At 44.1% G+C, this 26538-nt stretch overlaps 1 protein-coding gene across 1 annotated transcript in view; it reads left to right on the top strand.

Annotated features, from left to right (window-relative positions):
• The first annotated feature begins 540 nt into the window (after positions 1 to 540).
• LOC130368012 (zinc metalloproteinase-disintegrin-like crotastatin) overlaps positions 541 to 26538 on the top strand; it is a 76495-nt gene continuing 50497 nt past the window's right edge. The window contains exons 1-9 of the mRNA XM_056571169.1: positions 541 to 592; positions 1158 to 1234; positions 2204 to 2372; positions 4291 to 4359; positions 8945 to 9016; positions 14275 to 14444; positions 17356 to 17440; positions 18384 to 18514; positions 19727 to 19904. Of these exons, the coding sequence (XP_056427144.1) occupies positions 566 to 592; positions 1158 to 1234; positions 2204 to 2372; positions 4291 to 4359; positions 8945 to 9016; positions 14275 to 14444; positions 17356 to 17440; positions 18384 to 18514; positions 19727 to 19904 (978 nt within the window). The 5' untranslated portion in view covers positions 541 to 565. The remainder of the gene's footprint in view (positions 593 to 1157; positions 1235 to 2203; positions 2373 to 4290; positions 4360 to 8944; positions 9017 to 14274; positions 14445 to 17355; positions 17441 to 18383; positions 18515 to 19726; positions 19905 to 26538) is intronic.

The following is a 26538-nucleotide window of genomic DNA, read 5'->3' as shown; positions in this document are numbered from 1 at the left end:
AATCTTCCATCTAAATCCTCAGGACAAATACCCAAGCTCAGTGCAATACGAATTACAACTTAAAGGAAAACCACTGGTGATGCACCTGGAAAAAACGGAGTAGGTAACTTCATTGTTAGATCTATAAGAACTCGGAGCAGCCAGTGTCCTCCCTACATGCATTTACCACTGTAGATTTTTGCTGAATTATATTAACACTAAATGTTCTGTGCAGAGTAAGGAAAAAAAATGGCAAGCTTAAAGGGGTACTCTGCCCCTATACATCTTATCCCCTCCCATAGACTTGCATTGAGAGGACGTGGCTGTGACATCACGAGCCTCCGGCGCTGCACCCGAAGCTCTAAACAAACGCCAGATGCAGCAGGGAGATTGTGGGGGTCCCTAGTGGTGGGACCCCCGCAATAAGATGTCTTCGGGCCCTATAAATACAGAATTAACCCTTCCATATATATAGCCTTTCCCTGCACATACTGTACATCACTATAAGGTTATTTATGTTTATTTTAGGAATCTGATATGGGACAATTATATAGAGACACATTACCTCCAGGATGACACTCCGGTAATGACTACTTCTGAGGACCAAATACAGGTAGGATGGCTACACGAAGACCCTATATGTATTATATAAAACAGTGGTCTCCAAACTGTGAACCTCTAGATCTTGAAAAACTACAACTCCCACGATGCCTGGGCTGACATTATATTGTTTATATCAAGTTTGTATATTAACCATATCTTTTAAGAATTTTTGGTGATTTTTTTCTTCTTCTAATTATAATGGGCTTCTACCACAATAATGTGCAAAAAAAATACAATAATAACAATGTACAAAAAATAAATAAGAATAAATAAAACATCTTTAATCGGAAAATAGGAAACGATTATGAAAAATGTTTCATTATCTGCCTCTAACCAGTAAAAAAATCTAAATGATACACAATCTTTAAAGAACACCAAAGAAAGGGTCCATGTATTGTCTACTACCCCCATAATGCCTTTTTTTTTTTAGTCTCAAAAAAGCGGCCCACAATACAGCTAAAAAAAGGACCAAATACTGTGTTTGTAAACAGTCCGTCAGCATTTTTTTTACAGAGTACCTCCTCCATTCTGAGTAGGTGATTGTGTCCTAACGTGACAAGTCTATGTTCTTGTAGGATCACTGCCATTATCAGGGCTATGTGATGGATGATGAAGAATCATTGGTCAGTGTTAGCACCTGTTCAGGGGTAAGGTAAGTTGCATTTTCTATGACCATTCCCAATACCTTCCAAACCAACTGCAGCCATGTTGTTTTCTAAAGTTAGGAGAAGTTTGTTGTACAGTATGTATTAAATGTGTGAAAAATAAGCGACATTGGCCCTGATTTACTAAGAGTGGAGTGTAGGTTTTGTTGCGTTTTTTGCTGTTCCGACCTTTTTTGTTACCATGGTATTTACTAATTTACTCCGATTTCGGAAACTTTATACATGCTTTAAAGTGTAGGGTTTCCTTCCCAGAAAATTCACATGATTTTCAGAGTGGTTTTCAGAAAAGACGAGTGATTTTGGATGAAATGTAGGGAAAACGCCCCTTTTCCGAAAACCACGCCCATTTTGTAGGGGGAGATTTATCAAAACCTGTCAAGAGGAAAAATTGCTGAGTTGCCCATAGCAACCAATCAGATCCCTTCTTTCATGTTTCCGAGGCCTCTTCAAAAATGAAAGCAGCGATCTGATTGGTTGCTATGGGCAACTTAGCATCGTTTCCTCTGGACAAGTTTTGATAAATTTAACCCTTAGTGTTACTGATTCTGTCGGGGTTTTTCTGTCGCACATTAAGAATTTACACAGAATTTAGGCGCACAACCCGACAAAAAGAGTCGGAATGCTGTTAGTAAATGAGGGCCATTGTTTTATCATGAAGTGGAAATCTCCTCCTTACATTAATGGTCTATGAATATTTTAGGTCACTGACGTCTCTCCTTCTTAGTGAACAAAGATGGTTCTGGATGAGGTTTTTCAATATGTATAACTTGCCTCTAACAAACCTCTGACATGTCATGAGTTTTGATAGGTCGGGGTCCGTGTGCTGAGACCCCACCGATTGCTAAAACAAAGCGTGTGATGTATGGACTTATAGAACGTCTGATACGTGTCCATCGAATGCTCAGCTCTCCTTCTGTGATATAAATGTGGTAAATATAAATCCACTTTCTTTGCAGTGGGGTCATCGTGACACATGGCCACAAGTTCTTGATTGAACCCTTGAATCCATCCGATAATGGGGAACATGTTATGTATGAGGCAGAGATGGATATTCCTAAAACGTGTGGAGTGATGAGTACAGAGGATACCTATAAGAACATTTCACTTTCCATGCAAACTGATCAGGTGAGACACGTTCTCTATATGAGCTATGGACCTTATGGACCAAAGAACTGGTGGCATCACACTCATATATATGTGGTCTTTGCCAGGATCTCATCTCTACTATAGCTTTTGGCATTATATTTGCCAGTGATGTAAATAGTAGAAAGGGGGCTCCATAGCATATATTGATATAGGCCTCCTATAATGGCATCTTACTTTGCCCCCCAGAACAGGAAAGTCTGGTGTTTATTTCCCTTTGCTTTCTATAGGCTATTGGTCAATACCCTCCTCCATGAATTTGCTGACATGCAGTTCCCTGGAGAGAGGAGTTCTTCACAGTTTCTTAAAAAAAAAAAAAAAGAGATTGGACCAACCAGGACAGGGGCCTCTCTCTTTGAGGGTCTCATAGCTGCCAAACAGTCTGCTATTATAGTACCTACGCCCTTGGATGTAAAGAAATGTGTTAAATGGTAGGCCTTTATTTTGGCTTAAAGGGGTACTCGGCTGCTCAGCGTTTGGAACAAACTGTTCCGAACGCTGGAGCCGGGAGCTCGTGACATCATAGCCCCGCCCCTCATCACATCACACCCCACTTGCATTAAGGGGGCGGGGTGTGATGTAATGAGGGGCGGGGCTATGAGGTCACAAGCTCCCGGCTCCAGCCTTTGGAACAGTTTGTTAAAAAATGCTGAGCAGTAGAGTACCCCTTTAAGGTCATAATGGAACCCTCTCTCCAAGGGCACCATCACAGCTGCATGGTTTGCCACTATGGTACATACACCCTTGATTTATTAAATATATAATATTTATTCCCTACTTATTTACAGAGGGAATATGCAAAGCAGCTCAATCACACCACCTTTTAGATAGTTTTTCCTTAACATCAGTTTTATCAGTTTTAGAAGGGAAGAGTACCCATCTGCAAACAGCACTGTCTACAGATGGGTCCTCTTTCCTTCTGAAGAGATCTCTGGCTTGGAATGTATTTATAAAGATGCTAAAACTTTGTGGTTGGAGTGTAAAACGATGTTTAGAGAAAACTACCTTAAAGAGTACCTGTCCCCAAATAAAACTTTTAATATAGTGTTCCTTGTGTAACTAGCAGACACTTTCCCATTCACTTGATTTTAAAATGATCACCATAAATATGTTTAAAATGTAATAGAAAAAAACGGCCACTAGGTGGCACTGTTCTGTTCCCTGCCACAATTAATACAGTAAGTTTTGGTCTCCTCCTGGCCTGGCAGGAGACCAAACTCAGGAAGTGCTTCACTGAGCTTGATTGACAGCTGCACAGAGCCTCACTGAAAGCTGCAAAGACCCTGAGGTCTTCTATTCCTCACAGCATTGCAAACATGTGAAGGCGGAAGTGGTCCCCCAGCAGGCTTCAGTGATGTCATGCCTGCTGGGAAATGCCCACTTTCTCCTGCTGGGAGATTGCACTATGTGAGCGAGAAGAAAGGTAAGATACACAGCTTTTTAAAACTCTGAAATATTTTTTTAAGGGTGGGAGTAGTGTTAGGAGTAGTTAGGGAACATAGCCCGAGTTAGTTTAGAAAAGTTTATTTGTTGACAGGTACTTTTTAAAAGGTGGAGTGATTGAGCTGCTTTGCATACTACCTTTTCCCATAATGCCCTTTGAAGTGCTAATGGCCTTTGAAGGTCCACACAGCAGTAATGGTGCTCTTCTCAAGGAGAACTCTGACCACCTCTACTTACAGTAAGTACAAAAAGTCAGTAGGTACATTTGCTACTCAGGGCAATGGGGAAATTAGGTAACAGCCGTTGTGGAATTGTCCTTTCCAAGTTGGCATTGTCCCCATTTTAACAAGTGGTGAAAACCTATACAGGGATGTGGTCTCCACATTTGAGACGAACACTGAGACCATATTATCTCTTTGGCATTCTTCTATAATAATGTCTTATTCTGTTATTATAGGAAACACATGACAACATTTTGACTTCTCAGAAGTATATAGAGCTTTACATAGTGGCTGATAAGTCTATGGTAAGACTGTGCAGTGTTCTATATGTTCTACAGCTTCTCCAGCCTCTGCCAGTGCATGTCTGTCTAGGGTAGTGTTTCCAAACCAGGGTGCCTCCAGCTGTTGCAAAACTACAGCTCCCAGCATGCCCGGACAGCCTTTGGCTGTCCGGGCATGCTGGGAGTTGTAGTTTTGCACCAGCTGGAGGCACCCTGGTTGGGAAGCAATGGTCTATCGACCTATTGTGACAGGGGATAGGGGTCCTGGTTGATGTCATCCCCTTTGCTATTGGGTTGCTGAATGGCTTCTAAGTATTAAATGAATTAATAACATTATTTAGGCTATGTATTAATTAAAAGTCTATGGATAACGCTAAATGCGTTATTTTATTATTGCATTGTACTTAGTTTGATGCAAACAATTTTTTTCCCCCCCCTAAAGGTCTTTATAAAACTGTTGTTTAGCCCTCACGCTGGCGCTGGTGCTGGCGCATGTTACGCCGAGCGCTTCGGGTCCCTGCTCCTCCCCGGAGCGCTCGCGGCGTTCTTCTCTCTGCAGCGCCCCGGTCAGACCCGCTGACCGGGAGCGCTGCACTGACATTCGCGATGGGGATGCGATTCGCATAGCGGGACGCGCCCGCTCGCGAATCGCATCCCAAGCCACTTACCCGTCCCGGTTCCGGGCTGTCATGTTCTGGCGCGCGCGGCTCCGCTCTCTAGGGCGCGTGCGCGCCAGCTCTCTAAGATTTAAAGGGCCAGTGCACCAGTGATTGGTGCCTGGCCCAATCAGTCTAATTAGCTTCCACCTGCTCCCTGTCCATATAACCTCACTTCCCCTTTCCTTCCTTGCCGGATCTTGTTGCCTTGTGCCAGAGAAAGCGTTAGTGTTGTCCAAAGCCTGTGTTCCAGATCTTCTGCTATCCTCATTGACTACGAACCTTGCCGCCTGCCCCGACCTTCTTCTACGTCTGACCTTGCCTCTGCCTAGTCCTTCTGTCCCACGCCTTCTCAGCAGTCAGTGAGGTTGAGCCGTTGCTGGTGGATACGACCTGGTTGCTACCGCCGCAGCAAGACCATCCCGCTTTGCGGCGGGCTCTGGGGAAAACCAGTAGCAACACTAGAACCGGTCCACCGACACGGTCCACGCTAATCCCTCGCTGACACAGAGGATCCACATCCAGCTAGGCGAATCCTAACAGTAGATCCGGCCATGGATCCCGCTGAGGTGCCGCTGCCAAGTCTCGCTGACCTACCCACGGTGGTCGCCCAGCAATCGCAGCAAATTGCCCAACAAGGACAGCAGCTGTCGCAGTTGACCGCCATGTTACAGCAACTTCTGCCACTACTACAGCAGCAACCATCTCCTCCGCCAGCTCCTGCACCTCCTCCGCAGCGAGTGGCCGCTCCTAGCCTCCGCTTGTCCCTGCCGGACAAATTTGATGGGGACTCTAGACTCTGCCATGGCTTCCTGTCTCAATGTTCCCTACATATGGAGATGTTGTCGGACCAATTTCCTACAGAACGGTCTAAGGTGGCGTTCGTAGTGAGTCTTCTGTCTGGAAAGGCCTTGTCTTGGGCCACACCGCTCTGGGACCGCAATGATCCTGCCACAGCCACAGTCCAGTCCTTCTTCGCTGAAGTCCGTAGTGTCTTCGAGGAACCAGCCCGAGCTTCTTCTGCCGAGACTGCTGAACCTGGTCCAGGATAATTCTTCAGTAGGCGAGTACGCCATCCAGTTTCGTACTCTCGCCTCCGAATTGTCTTGGAATAACGAGGCCCTCTGCGCGACCTTTAAAAAAGACCTATCCAGTAACATCAAGGATGTGCTGGCCGCACGAGAGATTCCTGCCAACCTGCAAGAACTTATCCATTTGGCCACCCGCATTGACATGCGTTTTTCTGAAAGACACCAGGAGCTCCGCCAGGAAAAAGACCTTGATCTCTGGGCACCTCTCTCACAGTATCCTTTGCAATCTACCCCTGTGCCTCCCGCCGAGGAGGCTATGCAAGTGGATCGGTCTCGTCTGACCCATGAAGAGAGGACTCGCCGTAGGGATAAAAATTTATGTCTGTACTGCGCTAGTACCGAACATTTCTTGGTGGATTGCCCTATTCGTCCTCCACGTCTGGGAAACGCACGAATGCACCCTGCTCACGTGGGAGTGGCATCTCTTGGTACGAAGTCTGCTTCTCCACGTCTCACTGTGCCCGTGCGGATTTCTCCTTCTGCCAACTCCTCCTTCTCAGCCGCGGCCTTCTTGGACTCTGGTTCTTCTGGAAATTTTATTCTGGCCTCTTTGGTGAATAGGTTCTGCATCCCGGTGACCCGTCTCGTCAAGCCGCTCTACATTTCTTCGGTCAACGGAGTGAAGTTGGACTGCACTGTGCGTTACCGCACAGAGCCCTTGCCTATTGGACTGCATCACGAGAAAATTGAATTTTTCGTCCTGCCCAACTGCACCTCTGAAGTCCTCCTCGGTCTGCCATGGCTCCAGCATCATTCTCCCACCCTTGACTGGACCACCTGGAAGATCAAGAATTGGGGTCCTGCTTGCCGCAAGAAATGCCTCACGTCTGCTCCCAGTCCCGTCTGTCGGGCCTCAGCGTCTCCTCCTGTGCCTTGTCTCCCCAAGGCCTATCAGGACTGTGCTGTGCCTCCTCATAGCCCCCGCCCTGGTGACACTCTGCCCTGTGACATGCTTCACCCTCTGCCCCCCTCCCCATTCCCACTTCTTCTGGACTACCGGCCGCTGATGTAGCTACCCAGGACTTCTTTTTCCAGAAGGAGACTCAAGAGGCGTCCCCCATGTTCTCGTCTCTTTTGAAGGGACAAGGAGACAAAAAGAAGGGGAGACCTAAGGGGGGGGGTACTGTTACGCCGAGCGCTCCGGGTCCCTGCTCCTCCCCGGAGCGCTCGCGGCGTTCTTCTCTCTGCAGTGCCCCGGCCAGACCCGCTGACCGGGAGCGCTGCACTGACATTCGCGATGGGGATGCGATTCGCATAGCGGGATGCGCCCGCTCGCAAATCGCATCCCAAGCCACTTACGCGTCCCGGTCCCCGGCTGTCATGTTCTGGCGCACGCGGCTCCGCTCTCTAGGGCGCGCGTGCGCCAGCTCTCTAAGATTTAAAGGGCCAGTGCACCAGTGATTGGGGCCTGGCCCAATCAGTCTAATTAGCTTCCACCTGCTCCCTGTCCATATAACCTCACTTCCCCTTTCCTTCCTTGCCGGATCTTGTTGCCTTGTGCCAGAGAAAGCATTAGTGTTGTCCAAAGCCTGTGTTCCAGATCTTCTGCTATCCTCATTGACTACGAACCTTGCCGCCTGCTTCGACCTTTGCTACGTCTGACCTTGCCTCTGCCTAGTCCTTCTGTCCCACGCCTTCTCAGCAGTCAGCGAGGTTGAGCCGTTGCCGGTGGATACGACCTGGTTGCTACCGCCGCAGCAAGACCATCCCGCTTTGCGGCGGGCTCTGGTGAAAACCAGTAGCAACCCTAGAACCGGTCCACCGACACGGTCCACGCCAATCCCTCGCTGACACAGAGGATCCACATCCAGCTAGCCGAATCCTAACAGGGCAGCTGTGGCCTTTTTCTACCAATTTGGGTGCCTGTGTTATTTTATGAGGGTATGGGTGGGTCACAGCGGTTATAGACTATCTACTAGTCAAGAAGCTCTGGAGCGGACAGTATGGGAGTGGAGGGGCACTTGACAGGGGAAGATTAACGCAGGTAGGGGTTAACTGGGGGGTAAGGGGGGTGGCATAAGGGGAGGAGCTATTAGGGCAGGAAGAAGGAGAAGCAGTGCATCACTGGAAGCAAAAGTTGCCCGCCCGCCCTCTGTTTTCAGTGGTAGTAGGGGCTGGGTTTTGGGGTTCTTATAGTCGCAGCGGCAGGGGCTGGAGGGGGACTTGGAGGCATTTGGAGAGATCCGGAGAAGAGTATTGGAGATATTAGTATGGAGGGGCTGGGACGGTACCTAGCTGGTGGTGGAAATCCCTGCAGGCGTAGTCCCAAGTGAGGAATGGTCTCCGATAGGGACCAGACTGAAGATTCGTGCTGCCTTCAAGTCCCCCTCCCGCTAGGATAGTGTTTTAGGGTTGTTTTTGCACTGTTAAAAAATTTTATTGGTAATGTTTACCTAATTATTTATGAGAGTTATTTATATTCGTTAAATATGTTATTTAATAAATTGGGCTGCTGTGGCCTTTTTCTACCAATTTGGGTGTCTGTGTTCTTTTATGAGGGTATGGGTGGGTGACAGTGGTTATAGACTATCCCCTACTCATGAATAATCTTATACACTGATTTATAAATTTGTAATGAATACTTGTGAGGAAAAATGTTTTGGTACCATAATAAGTACAATTTGTTAATTGAAAAGTCTGCATTCAAAGGTGTCTATAGTCTTATTTAAATAGCACTTCAGTAAACCCAATGATATAATATGTGGTATACATAATGTGGAGGTTGCTTATAGCCCCTGGGGCTGTGCCTTGGAAGTCCAGATTAGAACATACCCAGGGTGTGCCCTAAAAATATCTATACTTTATGAAATAAAGATGTGTAATTATGTATTAAAAGAAAACTAATATCCTTTTGTGTTGCAGTTTGAGACCTATGGCCGTAATTTATCACTGGTCAAAAAGAAAATATTTGAAATTGTAAATTATGTCAATAAGGTACGTCTGGGGATTACAGTCAATTATTTATCTAAGCATCCAGAAGGGCAGCAATAATGTCTGATTAATATCAATAGAAAAGGTGACATCTATCTCATATGTATCTATTTCATATTTATCTATCTACTAGCTGAGTACCCGGCGTTGCCCGGTTTTTCCTTCCTCATCCTTGTTGGGGAGGAAAATCAACAAAGGAGGAATCTTTTGACTTCATATCCCGTCCTTATATATTGTTGTCATATCCCAACCGCACATCCCGTCCTCATATCCCGTCCTCATACCCCGTCCTCCTATCCTGTCCTCCTATCTCGACCTCCTATCCCGTCCTCCTATCTCGACCTCCTATCCCGACCTCCTATCCCGTCCTCCTATCTCAACCCCCTATCCCGACCTCCTATCATGACCTCCTATCCTGTCCTCCTATCTCAACCCCCTATCCCATCCTCCTATCTCCACCTCTTATCCCGACCTCCTATCTCAACCTCCTATCCCGACCTCCTATCCCGTCCTCATATCCCGACCTCCTAACTCGCCTCCTATCCCGACCTCCTATCCCGTCCTCCTATCTCCACCTCCTATCCCGTCCTCATATCCCGACCTCCTAACTCGACCTCCTATCCCGTCCTCCTATCTTGACCTCCTATCCCGACCATCCCGTCCTCCTATCTCGACCTCATATCCCCTCCTCCTATCCGGACCTCCTATCTCGACCTCCTATCCCGACCTCCCATCCCGTTCTCATATCCCGACCTGTGATATGTGTACCAGGTATTGAAATATCTCCAGCCGTACGGAAGTTATGTGAGAACATACATTTCCCATTGATTTGCATGGGACTTTAAACAAAACCCCCGACCCTCACAAATGGGGGTAGTTAAGGGTTAAATTAACTATCCTATATTTTAAGTGGACATATAAGTAACATGTGACCAAGTATTATAGAAATATCTCCAGCTGTTTGGAAGTTATGCAGTAACATATATTTCCCATAGACTTGTATAGGACTTTAAACATAAACCCCGCCCCTGGCAAATGGGGGTGAGTAAGGGTTAAATCATCTATCCTATGTTTGTTGTTGACATATAAGTAACATGTGTGCCAAGTTTCATGTTAATATCTTTAGCCGTTTGGAAGTTTTTGTGGAACATACACACATACACACACACACACACACGTTGAGTTTTATATATATAGATCTATCTCATAGCTATCTAAATGGAGAAAAGACAGCAGCACACAAATATTCTTCAGTGCAAAAAACTTCTGTTTATTCCATCCTCAGCAAGATATCTAAGATGTATATCTTGCTGAGTATGGAATAAACACAATATCTTGCTGAGGATGAATGAACACAGGTTTTGTGCACTGAAGCATTTTTGTGTGCTGCGGTCTTTTCTCCTTTAATTGAAGTTGGGGTCTCTAACCAAGTCTCCTATGACTGCGTGCACCTTAATACTATTGAACGTATTACGTGTGCCGGTGCATAGTACAGGGCAGTAAACACATGAGGAGGCAATAGAAGAATTAGATGTCTAGTGCAGGCGTCGTCAGCGTGCGCATGCGCACAACAGAGTGGCAGTAGCATGCAGCCATCTTAGTTCAGGGCATCGCATAATACGTCTCACTGGCAAAAGAGGGCACTGCAGAATGATAAGGTGTATACGGTCCATATTAAGCCTTAACCACAGCAGTCCCTATGCATTTCGGGCAGCTGCGCCCCCTCCCATAGACTTGTATTGAGTGGGCGGGCCGTGATGTCACGATGCTCCGGCCCCTGTATCGCCTGTCATTACGCACCGAGCGAGTTTGCTCTGTGCAGTAATGACAGCGGGGTGCTGCAGCCGAGATCCCGGGGGTCCCCATCCTTTGGATAGGGGATAAGGTGACCTGGGGTGGAGTACCCTTTTAAATGTAAAGTAGTTGCATGTCAGAACAATTTGCAGTATAGACAAAATGAATTCAGTTTTGGCTGGAGAAAATTGGTGTTGTATGAGATCTTGTACAGCTTTTATGCCCCTATCATGGGGGATAGACTATACAGTATGGTTACGTCTAGTGAGGCTAGAATGGCGAGAGGGGGAATAACCAAATCCTTGATTTTCCTCAAAAAATCTGAGGTATCCAATAGGAAAGAGCGGGCCTAGATGGTAAAGGGGCGTTTTGACTCCGGTTTAAAAACCGTACTGCAACCACATACGTTTTTTTTTAACATGGAGGTCAATGGGAAACGCACATGTTTACGGTTCCATACGGGAAACTGTATACGGTTTTTACTTTACACATGTGCATTTGCATCCTAAAGTCCCCACCCAACGCCCCTCCCATTAAAAATGGACAACATTTTCAAAAACTTATGTTTTTTTTCTTTTAAATAAAAACGGTCGGAACTGTATGCACTTTTAAAAACAGTATACAGTTTAAAAATGCATACAGTGTGCTTTTTCCCATACTGTTCCATCAGTTTTTTTGCCATACGGTTTTCTTTACAAAAACTGATTGAAAACAGTATGGCAAAAACGTGATGTGAACCCAGCCTTAGCAGGATTATGGTTAGCAGACTGAGGTAGATCTCGTGGCTCATCATGATATCCTCTAGATATTTTATTCCTGCGATGAATGGAATGTCTGCCCCAGTTATGCACCCGATTATTTTCATAATCAGATGCATCACGATGCCATTCATGGCGCTTCACAGTCTCTTGTTCGGCACGATGTTTCACCAAAAAAGCTGTCTGTTTAGATATAGATTTGTCAAAGTCATCCTGTAGAAAGTTCATTTTTCAATGAATCTTCCAGAAGGTCAACTTTTTGTTTAATTGACGTCACGTCTGTCTGTAGGAATTCCATATTAAGAGTGATGAGGTCTAAAGAGTATTTATTAGAAATTTGCTCATAATTAGCGAGCACCAAAGTCCAAATCTCCCATTTATGAGCTATCCTGGGGCTGAACCCACATTCCTCTAGGTATTCACCCATTGTAAGATGGAGATTCAAAGAAAGCATTCGCTTAGTTTCAGATTCATATTGTCTTTTTAGATCAATAGCAGAGGGTAAAAAAATTGGCAACTCCCTCAAAGGATCCAAGTATACGGCCCACGTCACGGTTGGTATACGAAAAAGTATTGGATGGACTCACAGTTTCAGAAGGATCAGATTCCATGGTGAAGATACACGGGTGCACGCTCCATAAAGGACCAATCCGAGACACACAAGAGATATTGAAGCAGCACTACCACTATGGGACTGGTGTAGGTGCCCGCAATCCACGTAGCCTGGGTCAAGGCTCAATAGTAGACATATGAAGGAAGGTTGGAGCACTCAGGTTCAGGTGAAAAATAGGATTATTTTATTCCATCCAAAGTGCGACGTTTCGGTCGCCACATATGACCATTTTCAAGCATAGTAACAGAGTGAATGTGCATCTTCGGGGTGATAGCTACCTGCAGTATCGTGGGTTCCCGTGGGTGGCTGCCCAATATGCATAGGGACTGCTGTGGTTAAGGCTTAATATGGACCGTATACACCTTATCATTCTGCAGTGCCCTCTTTTGCCATTGAGACACATTATGCTATGCCCTGAACTAAGATGGCTGCGCACGCTGACGATGCCTGCACTAGAAGTCTAATGCTCCTATTGGCTCTTCATGTGTTTTCTGCCCTGTACTGTGCGCCGGCACACGTGGACATGGCATCCCCGGGACCATGCCGGGACACTGTTCTTTACTATTGGTGAGTGTAATCTCCATCCTGCTGATTACTATATTTTGCACATGATGATAATTATACTTGTTTACACATTTCACACTTTGGCCACTTTACTGTACATGTGATTATGTACCTATGATTTTGCACTGATTTCTCGCACTTTATATATGCAATAACCTACATTTTGATGTATATATTATTGTATATTCTCATGATATAACATTTTGAATGTAAACTGACACTTATGTATCACCCCTATTTATATGCTGCACATTCCCTATTACTATGCTTAAAAATGGTCGCATGTGGAGACCGAAACTTCGCACTTTGAATGGAATAAAATAATCCTACTTTTCACCTGAATCGGAGTGCTGCAACCTTCCTTCATATATCTATTTATCTCATATCTATCTCATATCTATCTTTCTCATATCTATCCATCTATCTCATATCTATCTATCTCATATCTATCTAATTTCTATCATCTATCTATCTATCTCATATCTATCTACAGTATCTATCTATCTATCTATCTATCTATCTATCTATCTCATATCTATCTATATATCTATCTATATATCTCACATCTATCTATCTCATATCTATCTATTTATCTATCTATCTCATATCTATCTATCTATCTCATATCTATCTATCTCATATGTATCTATCTATCTATCTATCTCATATCTATATCTATCTATCTCATATCTATATATCTCATATCTATCTATCTATTTCATATCTATCTATCTAAAAAATCCAAATAGAAGCAGCACATCAAGCAATTGAAAATATAGATAGATTCGGGGTGCTCGCATAGTTGGAGCCTGGGTCCACCGGTTCCTTGATCCAAATACAAAAAATAGGATGCAGCACACCACAGGTTGCAATCAAGAGTGTAGGTTTATTCCATAATGTGCAGAGGACAACGTTTCACCAGCCTCACGCTGGCTTTCTCAAGTGACTTGAGAAAGCCAGCGTGAGGCTGGTGAAACGTTGTCCTCTGCACGTTATGGAATAAACCTACACTCTTGATTGCAACCTGTGGTTTGCTGCATCCTATTTTTTGTATCTATCTATCTATCTATCTAATATCTATCTATCTATCTCATATCTATCTGTCTCATATCTATCTATCTATCTATCTATCTCATATCTATCTATCTAATATCTATCTATTTATCTCATATCTATCTATCTCATATCTATCTCATATCTATCTATCTATCTCATATCTATCTATCTATCCATCTCTTATCTATCTATCTATCTCATATCTATCTATCTATGTATCTCATATCTATCTATCTTACAGTAATATCTGTTCGTTATATGTCATGGTGTGTGATCTAGATATTATAAAAACCCACTCACTATGATGGTTCCTGTGGTTTTTATTTACCAGCAGTCCTATGTAAAACCCAAGAAACACGAGGTAAAGCACAGTAATCGATGAGCTGTGATAAATCTCACTGATGCGTCTACCTTGTCTTACGTCCTTTTATTACTGAAGATTCTATTTTTGCCGCTAACCATCTGATATATTATAGGTATACAAGCTGGTAAGTATCTTCGTGGCTCTTACTGGAATTGAAATTTGGGAAACAAAGGACCAGATTGAAATGAGTTCAGTGGTTGGAGAAAACCTGGCTCGCTTTGCTATGTGGAGGCAGCAGAATCTCCTGCCCAGGGTGACACATGACAATGCTGTGCTCATCACGTAAGTGTCTCTGCTCGGTAGCTGCAATTTTTCACAATATTTAGACTTTTTTTTTTTAAACTGCATGTACCAACAAAAAGTACAATATGTCACGAGAAAAACGATATATATATTGGGTAGACACATTACATAAGAAAGAAGAAAATGTTGGACTATTTTTTATTACAAAAAGGGAGAACACGTTTCATGTTGTTCTCAGCGCTTCTTCAGGTTCATGTTGTAAATGGACGAGTGAAAGTGCCCATTGCAAGTCATACTGACCCACAGTATAAAAATAACATAATTTTTCCTCACAGTGGCCATAAAAAAATGGCAGAAATTATCACATTTTTCACACTATTTTGGAGTTTTTCACAAAAAAACAGTTTCCCAGCCTTTGGCTGTCCGGGCATGCTGGAAGTTTTAGTTTTGCGACAGCTGAAGGCAAACTTGTCGGGAAACTCTGCACTAAACAAATAGATGACTGACCTCTGTCCTGCAAGTTCCAACTTTGTTTAAAGGGGTACTCCCGTGGAAAACTTATATTTTTAAATCAACTAGTTCCAGAAAGTTAAACAGATTTGTAAATCACTTCTATTAAAAAATCTTAATCCTTCCAGTACTTTTTAGGGGCTGTATACTAAAGAGAAATCCAAAAAAGAAATGCATTTCCTCTGATGTCATGACCACAGTGCTCTCTGCTGACCTCTGCTGTCCATTTTACGAACTGTCCAGAGCAGCATATGTTTGCTATGGGGATTTTCTCCTGCTCTGGACAGTTCCTAAAATGGACAGCAGAGGTCAGCAGAGAGCACAGTGGTCATGACATCAGAGGAAACGTATTTCTTTTTTGGATTTCTCTTTAGTATACAGCCCCTAAAAAGTACTGGAAGGATTAAGATTTTTTAATGGAAGTGATTTACATATCTGTTTAACTTTCTGGCACCAGTAGAATAAAAAAAAAATAAAAAAAGTTTTCCACGGGTGTACCCCTTTAATATCTTATGACCACTAGATTTACTCCGATGGTAATGATGACATTGTACCACTAGATGTCACTATAGTACTCCGATGGTAATGATAACATTGGACCACTAGATGTCGCAGGCAGCGCTCACTACTACAGTCACCAATGAACAGAATATAGGAAAGTATAACGTTTTTAAAACAATTTTAAAAACTTGTACGGAGGAACAGTGGAGCAGTTGCTATGGAATTGGTTGCTATGGGCAACTGCTTCGCTGTTTCTTTGCACAAGGTTTGATAATTTTTCCCCCCCCCCAAAGATTCCAGGATTGCAAAAAGTGTACAAAATAATAGTCTGGGAGCCAGGTTAAAGGAGTGTTCCAGGATATTTCGTTCTTTGAAGACAGGTGCAGCAAAGTTAGTCTAGTTCAGTGGTCTCCAACCTGCAGACCTCTAGATGTTGCAAAACTACAACTCCCAGCATTCCTGGACAGCCGTTGGCTGTCCGGGCATGCTGGGAGTTGTAGTTTTGCAACATCTGGAGGTCTGCAAGTTGGAGACCACTGGTCTAGTTACTAATATAATTCACTTACCTGTGTTTGGTGGCTGGTATCGAATTTCTTTTTCTTTTCCCCTTGAAGCTCATTTCCTGCAGCCTAGAAAATGAGTGTTGTCTCGGACCTTTCCCATCTTCTTGTGCGGCCCGAAATTATACATCACATGTCAGGTGCTAAAAGAGGGCTTGGCCGCTTTGTCTGTTGTGTGTTAAGCCAGCCCCCTGATGATGTTACGACTACACTTGTTCGTGCATAAGCCACCAAAAAGATCCAGGTTCAGGTGTCAAGCAAGTCATGTGATCAAAGGGAGCGTGGCTTAACTGCAATGGGTGGGGCGACCGATGTGTGTGTGTGATAAGTCACCTCCCACTTGAAACAAAGAATCCTGGGGGTTGTAGTCTGAGGGAGGCCACAGAAACAGGAAGAAGCCAGTTCATTAAAAAAACCACCAGCAGTGTGATGGGGGACACAGGACACAGCCATTTACCACAAACACAAGCACAGATCCTTGATAAGCATATCCATTACTGTACGACGCTTAGATACTAAGAGAAAAAGACAAAAACGTGCTTCCTTGTGCAGGATCATGAAACATAGGATAGAGGATCTTGGAGAGAGGAGACGTGCTCACCTGGACAGGTTGTGCAAATTCAGGCACAACACTTACAGAGGCACATCAGACCAATGGTTAAGCTGCTGCTGCTTCCCACACCGAAGGCACCGATGTAACTTGCAATTAGGGAGGAGAATGGAGCTAAGAAGTAATATCCGCGCTGCTAGCAAGCAAGATGAGGTGAGCATGCATCTGGAGACGTGGGTAATAAAGAAGTACTTTAATAATATTCACACAATGCGTTTCTGGGTGTAAACCCTTTCATCAGGCGTGATACCCTGATGAAAGGTTTTACACCCAGAAATGCGTTGTGTGAATATAATTAAAGTACTTCTTTATTATCCATGTCTCCGGATGCATGCTGACCTCATCTTGCTTGCTAGCAGCGCGGATATTACTTCTTAGCTCCATTCTCCTCCCTAATTGCTTAGATACTAAAGTCACCTTATGTTGGATAATCCCCTTTAAATAAATGGTCAGAGCACGTTTCATTAATGGAAGAGGATACAGAACATTGGGACATGGTATCAATACCAGTATCACCAGTTTAGAGCAGAGCTTCTCAGACTGTCACAACTGCATCTGCTTTAATAGATGCCAAAATTCACCAAACCAAGCAGAATAAATGCCGGGAGAGTTCAGCTCTGAAGCCTGCAGAATGCTGCCGTAGACTATGATACATACTGTAACAAAAAATAGGAAATTAGCGTACAGTATTTGCAAAATACATAAATTCATTCTTTATATAACCATGAAATGTAATTTCTGATAAATAGTAACTCTGCTTCTCTTTCAGACACATAGATTTTGTAGGTACTGTTGTTGGACTGGGCTATATTGGTACAATGTGCAGCAGCGCCTATTCTGCGGCGGTCATCCAGGTGAGAGGGGTGCATAAAATAGAATATTATTGTTATATGGAATATCATTTACATTCTGAAAATATATGTTTGGTGAAGAACGGTGATAAAAATAAAAAATAAAAATAATAAAAAATAGAAAAATAACATTTGCTTGCAGTGCGCTTCTTACCTCTGTTACATAGAAATGATAAATGGCTCCACCTTAGCTGCACAGACATCTAATGGGGGTCTCCACTTTCTGTCTCATCAGAAGCTTAGGGGGCTGCTTTGTATTTCTCCATGATTTACACTGCAGCTCTGCTTGTTTACAATGGTTGTGGTGGGGAAATGTAGCAGAATGTTTAAAGGGTTTTTGGGGAAGATTTATGAAAACCTGTATAGAGGAAGCGTGGTTTAGTCGCCCATAGCAACCAATCAGATTGCTTCTTTCATTTTTAAAGAGGCCTGTGAAAAATGAAAGAATCAATGTGATTGGTTGTCATGGGCAACTGCACCACTCTTCCTTTACACAGGTTCTGAAGTTGCCCAGTTGCCCATAGCAACCAATCAGATCGCTTCATTTTTCAGAGGCCTTTTCAAAACTGAAGCAGCGATCTGATTGGTTGCTATGGACAACTCAGCAACTTTTCCTCTGGACAGGTTTTGATAAATCTCCCCCTTTGTGTCTATTTTTGGCGCAGTAATTATTATTTTTTTCAAATGAAAAGAAGATAGCAGAGCACTCACCAGGCTTCTTTATTGATCATGTTGATCAGTCGGGATATATTCAGGGGAGGATGGAATGGACGCGGGGGTACAGGGAACGGCGACGGACCGCTTACGCGTCGGAGCGCTTCGTCAGGTCGGGGCTTGCACTGCGCGTAATTAAAATCACGGAATTCCGCAGTGTGAACGTACCTTTTGAAACATTGAGGACCAGGATGAGCCTTTTTATGTTGTTTTTTTTTTTTCATATTTACAGGATTTTAGTACATTTTCTGCCATTGTTGGTGCCACATTAGCGCATGAAATGGGACACAACCTTGGAATGGACCATGATGAGATTGGCTGTTCTTGCCCCTATGGGGTTTGCATTATGGCAACAGCGCTCAGGTAGGATCTTCAATACTATGCTCTATATTTGGGGCCTCAAAAGGTGGCCATACACTTTCAATTGGTATCAGCCGAATGTTAGTTTGGCCAACAGTTATCTCTTCTGGCCTCCCCGTTACAGTTGAATGTTTGTGTGTCCTGTATGAAAAAGGGAGGGGTAAGGCGCAGCCAGACAGCGGTTTACCTCTCTCAGAACAATGGGAACGGGCAGTTGAAATCCAACATGCTTGATCCTTTTCTCCCCCAACATCAACTATCAGGTGAGAATTTTGGAGGCCGCCATACTGAAGTTGAGAGGTATAGATGACTTTTGTCTACAGTGTATGGGTACCTTACGAGGAAGTTTGAAGCCCTCACCACACAGTCCATGAAAGTCCAGTGCGAGTCGTAAAAGCTGCCAATAAGTCCTTACCTATTGTATTATTTAAACCTAATTCTAGTCTTCAACCTCAGTCACCTTTAAATGTTTTTTAGGACAGCTTATCTAAAGGCATATCCTCAGACCAACAAGGGACATTGTGGATAACTACACATTTCCCCATGTCATAGTGTCAGGGAGGTGTACAGGTTGAGTAGAAAGGGGGTTTGAGTCCCTGCCCTTTTCATGTTCCTCCTATAAGTGCACTGGGGAGTCTGGCATCATTATGTGGGCATTTATATAAATAATTATAAGAAGTGCCCTTTTTTTTTTTTAGTTCAGCCCCTGCCCCCCAAAATGTCTGTGCACATCCCTGCATAGCGTTACATTGTGCCCATTCAAAGGAATCGGTGACCATTGTTACTTTTTTACAGTCTTTTCTGGGGACCTGTATGGAGGACCCCACTCTATGGGGGAGATTTATCAAAACCTGTGCAGAGGAAGAGTGGTGCAGTTGCCCATTAGCAACCAATCAGATTGCTTCTTTCATTTTCCACAGGCCTCTAAAGAGGCCTGTGGAAAATGAAAGAAGCAATCTGATTGGTTGCTATGGGCAACTGCACCACTCTTCCTCTGCACAGGTTTTGATAAATCTCCCCCTATGAGTTTATGAAGCTCTGATAGGGAATATGAACCCCTTAAACCAGTGGACCTCCATCATCCAGATGTCACAAAACTACAACTCCCAGCATTTGCAATATCTGGAGGACCTAACTTTAAAAAGTCCATTGGCCTAAACATTTAGACACAACTTTCTTTTGTATCTCATCCAACGTTTCACTGTCCCCATACAGCAGTAAAATTCCCGACCATTTCAGCGAATGTAGCCTTAAACAACTCGGGACGTTTCTTCTGAATCACCATCCAGAGTGTATGATGAACAAGCCCAATAAGAAGACTATTGTAGCTCCAGCTGTCTGCGGAAACGGGTTCACGGAACTGGGGGAGGACTGTGACTGCGGAACAGAGCAGGTAACTGGAGGAAGAGTGTACAAGGGTCTGGGAACGTAGAATAACAATGTATATTTGCAGTAGCCCCCCCCATCAGTCAGTGAGTTCTCCGTATCCTTTATGGCTCCTATTAGCCAAGTGGCTCAAATATATTCGTTCTAACATTTAGGTTAAGAGGAGAGTGAACCTTCTCTATACTATACGGCCATGACAAAGGGAAGTACGGTATATTCAGGTGACCGATCTGCCGATGTAATGATGTATACTTTCATATGCAGTCATATGAAGTCACTATAGGGGTATAACTCCTTAAAGGGGAACTTCAGGGAAGTACATATAAAAAAAAAGCTTCAAAGCCACCAAACTACCTGGATATGCAGCCTATATATGCTGCCTGGTATGCATGGCTCCTGTGGTCTTTTCTGGCTGCTTCATATTCTTTGCCATCTTGCCGCATGAATGCTACATTTCCCGGCAGCCGCTGCAGCTCTCCTCTCACTACTGTCGAACTCCCTCTTGGAGAGCAGCCCCCACCCTCCTGCTCTGTGAGGAATGAAATTATGTGTCTGATTGGATGAAGCTTCAAACACCTCACAGCTAAAGGGACCATGACCAATCAGTGCAGGGCAAAAACCATGTGGTCTGCGTCTCTCAGGAGGGTGAGGGCTGCTCCCAGGGACTTGGACAGAGACACAGTGGATGGCTGGTTGATGTAAGTTCCTTACTCTCATGTGAGTAAAAACTGAAAGAGGGAAATTGCCCTATATACCGTATTTTTCGCCGTATAACACGCACTTTTTCTTCCCCAAAACTGGGGGGGAAAAGTCGGTGCGTCTTATACGGTGAATACACCACTATCGCGGCGGTCCCTGCGGCCATCAACGGCCGGGACCCGCGGCTAATACAGGACATCACCGATCGCGGTGATGCCCTGTATTAACCCTTCAGACGCGGCGATCAAAGCTGACCGCCGCGTCTGAAGGGAAAGTGGCACTAACCCGGCTGTTCAGTCGGGCTGTTCGGGACCGCCGCGATTTCACCGCGGTGGTCCCGAACAGCCCGACTGAATAGCCGGGTTAGTGCTTACAGGACACCGGGAGAGACCTTACCTGCCTCCTCGGTGTCTTCTCCTTTCAGGGATCCCCTGTATGGCCGGCGCTCTCCTTCCTCGTCATCACGTCGTCGCGTACGTGCGTAACGACGTGATGGCGGCAACAGAGAGCGAGGATACCCGGCCGGCAGCAGAGACGTTCCGGAGCAACGGGGACACGGTTACAGCGATGGAGCGACATCCAGGGCAGCGGTGACGGGTCCGGAGCAGCGGGGACACGTGAGTATTACCTCCTATGCAGTGGTCTTCAATCTGCAGACCTCCAGATGTTGCAAAACTACAACTCCCAGCATGCCCGGACAGCCAACGGTTGTCCGGGCATGCTGGGAGTTGTAGTTTTGCAACATCTGGAGGTCCGCAGGTTGAAGACCACTATTGGGTTCAAAATCTTTATTTTTTTAGATTTTGCACCTATAAATTGGGTGCGTCTTATACGCCAGTGCGTCCTATAGAACGAAAAATACGGTAGCTAATGAAGGATATTTAGACAATTAAATAGGTTGGTGAGAGGAAAAGGGTGGGCTATGGGTTTAGTTCCCTGGAGTACCCCTTTAAGGATGCAGGGATTTTTCATTTTTTGCACTTCCTTTTTATCCTCTATGCATTCTTATAGTCATAAAGTTTTTAATTTCCCACCTACTGACCCATATATAGGCTTGTTTTTTGCACCACCAATTGTACTTTGTAATGACATCACTGATTTTACCACCAAAATTTATGTCGAAACAAAACAAAAAAAAAATTTATGGGGCGAAATTTAAAAAAAATGTCATTTTGTAATTTTTGGGGACCAGCCTTTCTACGCACTTTTTCGGTAAAAATGACACTTTATCTTTATTCTGTTGGTCCAGACAATTACAAGAATACACAATTTTTATAAGATTTGTTTTATTTTACTACTTGTATAAAATTGTAACTTTTTGTACAAAAATCACTATGCTTAAAATTGTCCTCTTCTGACCCCTATAACTTTTTTTTTCTGTATACGGAGATACATGAGGGCTCATTTTGTAGCTTTATCAGTACCATTTCGTTTTGATGGGACTTTTTGTTATAATTTGTTTCTGGTATATGAAGTGACCATAAATATGCAATTCTGAACTCTGGTCTTTTTTTAAGTTTACACCATTGAACGTGCAGTGTAATTAACATTATATTTTAATAGTTCTGACATTTCTGTATGCGGCAATACCAATAAAAATAGTAAAAGGGGGATGATTCAAACTTTTATTAGGGAAGGGGTTAATTCACATTTATTAACTTTTTCTTTTTACATTTTATTAACATAGGGGAATATTACATGCAATCTTTAAATTTGCCATAGGAAAGCATTGATCGGTGTTATCGGCACTTTATTAGTACAGGCCACCTACACTATTGGACGCTGATTGGTCAAGGCGGATACAGGGAGGGCCCATCTTCTGAGCTGATCAGGGCCCCGTCTCTTCCCTAAGCTAACAGGCAATGAATTTTTAACACATTTTGGCTATGTTCAGACTTCGGAATGTCTGCATGGAAAATCTCAGTGCGGCCATTCCGGAGACTGCGGGCACTGGCATGACATGCCAGCATTAGGACCGCAACAGGAATGCACTGTCTTATAGATGGCTATGCATTCCATGCAGAGTCCTTAGGAAGATGAACAAGTTCATTCTTTCTGCAGAGACGAAATTTGGAATTTCCGTGCTAGAAACATCTTTCACTGAAATTCTGCCATGTGAACAGCGCAGAAGAATCCCGTTGAACTCAATGGATCTCTGCTGCAGCGGAATTTCTGTGCAGAATACCAAACGGAATTCAGTACAGAAATTCCAAGGTGTGAACATAGCCTTAGATGCCAAACATATGATACGGTGATACGGATAAGAAATTGTGTTGTGCACACACATGGCAGGCAGCACAACTCCCCCTAGTGCAAAGAAGATGAGGTGCAGAACCCCTTCCCTACTGTCCAGCGGCAAAAAAAAAAAAAAAAAAAAATAAGGGGGATGAAAGTCGTAGTCTAATCTGACCAATACTCCAAAGATTTTTTAAACCATCTCTTTTTCTTGCTTGACTCTTTAATTCTTCATTTTTTATACTTTTTCACCTCACTAAGGCTGGGTTCACACCACGTTTTTCAAATACGGTAACCGTATACGGTTTTCCGCAAAAAACGTATATGACCGTATCCAAAACCGTATGCATAGAGAATGCATTGTAAACCGTATTCCAAATGTTGTGTACGGTTGCATCCGTTTTGCCTCGGATACGGTTTTGCCGATTTTTCAACCGTAGGCAAAAACGCTGTCGACCACGTTTTTGCCTCCGTTTGGAAAACCGTATGCGAACCGTATGCGGTTCTTTTAACATTGTTGTCTATGAGAACCGTACACACAATTTCAGAATACGGTTGCACACGGTTTTTCTAATCCGTTTTTGGAGTCTACATATGCGCAGATTGGAATTTCAATAGAACAATAGTAACTTTATTAAATTGCTGGAAAACTAATTCCAACAAAATAGCAAAACCGTTGGCAAAAACTGATGCAAACGGATAGAACTGTAAGGGGAAAACCCGTATATGTTTTAGTTTGGAGTCATACGGTTGTATAAGGTTGCATATGGTTTTTGCCATACGTTTTTTAGCGGAAAACCGTATACGGTAACCGTTTTTGAAAAACGTGGTGTGAACCCAGCCTAACCAAGTTCAGCCATAACTCTTTATCAGGAGTATTTTTATTTAACCTTCCTCTCAGGATTAATAGTTTTGCAAGGAAGAATAAATGTAATAATAAGTGGTTATATTTTCCTTCTGTTCCGATATCACCCAAAATAACCCTCAAGGGAGTAAAACTTTTAATATCCATTTTTTTTTTCAATACCTCATCCAGATCACGTACATGTAATTTTTATGTGTCTACCACCGATATTTCTCTCACAATTACCTTCATTTACTTTCCATCATTTGCTCAGTGACGTTTCTGTCCATGCAGAGGCATGGGGCGTGTCCCTCTCTTCTCCTCACTGTGATGACTCCTCCCCCTCCCTCACTCTGCTCTGACTGATAGCGGGTATGTGTCCCAGGAGACAGGGGGACCCCTAGTGGCAACTTTTTTGACTGTCTTTTTCAGTATGAAATACTGAACATTTTCTGGTGAAAACATATTGTTTTTGCGTGCTTTTTAACATACCAAAAGTAAATGTATCTGACAGTGCCCATTTAACATTGAAAATGTGCAACCAGGAGTCTTTCTCTATTGTGCCCTTTTCCCTTACCCCTTTCCTTTTTACTTTACTCTTATAATCCACCATTAATTCACAAATTCATCTCTTATATATACTGTATTTTCCAATAGTTTTCTTTGAAATAACTTCTACTGCAATAAAATCCTATGTGTTTCTACATAAAAATACATTTTTATTTTCCTTGCATCTACCAGCTTCATAGAATTGTAAATACCATCATTTATGTGCCTAATATATAAATTTCCCTTTTTAAGTGCATCCCAACCCCTGTTGATTCCAAAATTCCCATACATTTTATAAAATTCTCTAAATTCAAATTATTCCATAAACTTGTGAATCTAAGACTCCCTTTAATGTTGCACTTTTTTTTTTTTTTTTTTTAGTTCTTTCCAAATTTTCTGTACATTTTGACTAAGAAGATTTGACCTTCTTGTCCCTCAATGGGGAAACGAGCCTCTACAAATTCTGCTATATATTTTTAAAGGATCCCTTTTGTTTTTCTGCCAGTTTAGGCTTGGTTCACATGACATTTTCTCCCATACGGGAGCGCATACGGCAGAGGGAGCTGAAACCTCGCGCTCCCGTATGCCTTTCTATGCGCTCCCATATGTAATTCATTTCAATGAGCCGGCCGGAGTGAAACGTTCGGTCCGGTCAGCTCATTTTTGAGCTGTATGCGCTTTTTCCCCGGACCTGAAACTGTGGTCAACCATGGTTTTAGGTCCGGTTGTAAAAGCGCATATGGCGCAAAAATGAGCTGAACGAACGTTTCACTCTGGTCGGCTCATTGAAATGAATTACATATGGGAGCGCATAGAAAGGCATACGGGAGCGCGAGGTTTTAGCTCCCCCCTGCCGTATGCGCTCCCGTATGGGAGAAAACGTGATGTGAACCCAGCCTTACTAAGCATCCAATTTTTACCCCCTTGTTTAACATTTTGTAAGCAGCCAAAAAGTATCGTTTTAATTCTGGAAGGCTCCAGCCCCCTTTGCCATCTGGTAGAACTAGATTTGCATATTTTAAGTGAACCCATGATCTTCCCTATACTAGTCTACCCAGCATGGCCTCTAAGCCCTGGAACCATTTGTCAGGTATCCACATAGGTCACAGCTAGCTCCTTTTGTAATCTTCGATTTTCCTATATGTATTTACTATACATGCCTATTTTATTATACATGCCTATCCTACCGCCTGCTTGCCACCAGGGCTGGCCTTAGGTGTTCCGGCGCCCTGTGCGAGCTAGCCTTGTGGCGCCCCCCCCCCCCCCCATAAGCGTACACAAAGAGGAAAAAAATAATTGTGACAAATATATATTTAATCAGTCCCCTTCCCCCTTAATCAGTCCCCTGCCCCCTTAATCAGTCCCATGTACCCTTTCACCAGTCCCCTGCCCCCCTTAATCAGATGCAGTATAGTTCCCCCACATTAGGTGCAGTATAGCTCTCCACATTAGGTGCAGTATAGTTCCCCACATTAGGTGCAGTATAGTTCCCCCACATTAAGTGCCGTATAGTTCCCCCACACTATGTAGAAGCAGGTTCCCCACATTAGGTAGAAGCAGGCTCCCCACATTAGGTAGAAGCAGGTTCCCCACATTAGGTAGAAGCAGGTTCCCCCCCCCCCCCCCCCGCACTCACACACACACCCACACATGCACACACACACAGACAGACACACACATACACACACACCGACAGACCGACAGACACACACACACATACACACATGCACACAAACATAGACACACTTACCTGTCCTGCGCTGCATTCTCCTCTCCGGCGTCGGCCTGACGAGTGACGTCACTGACGTCCTCCTGTGCGGGTCTGCGGAGGGACGTCACATGTGCGACGTCCTTCTTCAGACTCGGGCCGGTGTGAGGTGGTTTTTTGTGCCCCCATCGATCCATGCGTCCGCTCCTCCCCCAGCTCTCCGAACATTTCCGAAGCTAGAACTGGGGGATGGCAGAGCAAGGGAAGGGAGGAGGTTCACGCCCCCTCCCTCATCTCCCCTCCCTGAGCTCGGCTGGATGCAGATCTCTACGGCACGCCCCCTCACTGAGGACATAGATCGCCATGGCAGGTCCCAATGCTCCCAATGAGCTCTATGTGTAAAGGGGGACATACTGTAGAGGCTAAATGTCCCCCTTTAGCCCATGCAGTATGTCCCCCTTTAGCCCGTGCAGTATGTCCCCCTTTAGCCGTGCAGTATTTCCCCCTTTACACATAGAGCTCATTGGGAGCACTGCTCTATGTCCTCAGGGAGGGGAGATGAGGGAGGGACCTGCCGTGGAGATTTACGTCCTCAGGGAGGGGAGA

The sequence above is a fragment of the Hyla sarda genome, chromosome 4, assembly GCF_029499605.1.
Source record: "Hyla sarda isolate aHylSar1 chromosome 4, aHylSar1.hap1, whole genome shotgun sequence".
NCBI classification, from domain to species: domain Eukaryota; kingdom Metazoa; phylum Chordata; class Amphibia; order Anura; family Hylidae; genus Hyla; species Hyla sarda.
The sequence above is the reverse complement of the archived record's forward strand: the minus strand, read 5'-3'. Positions and strand labels throughout refer to the sequence as shown.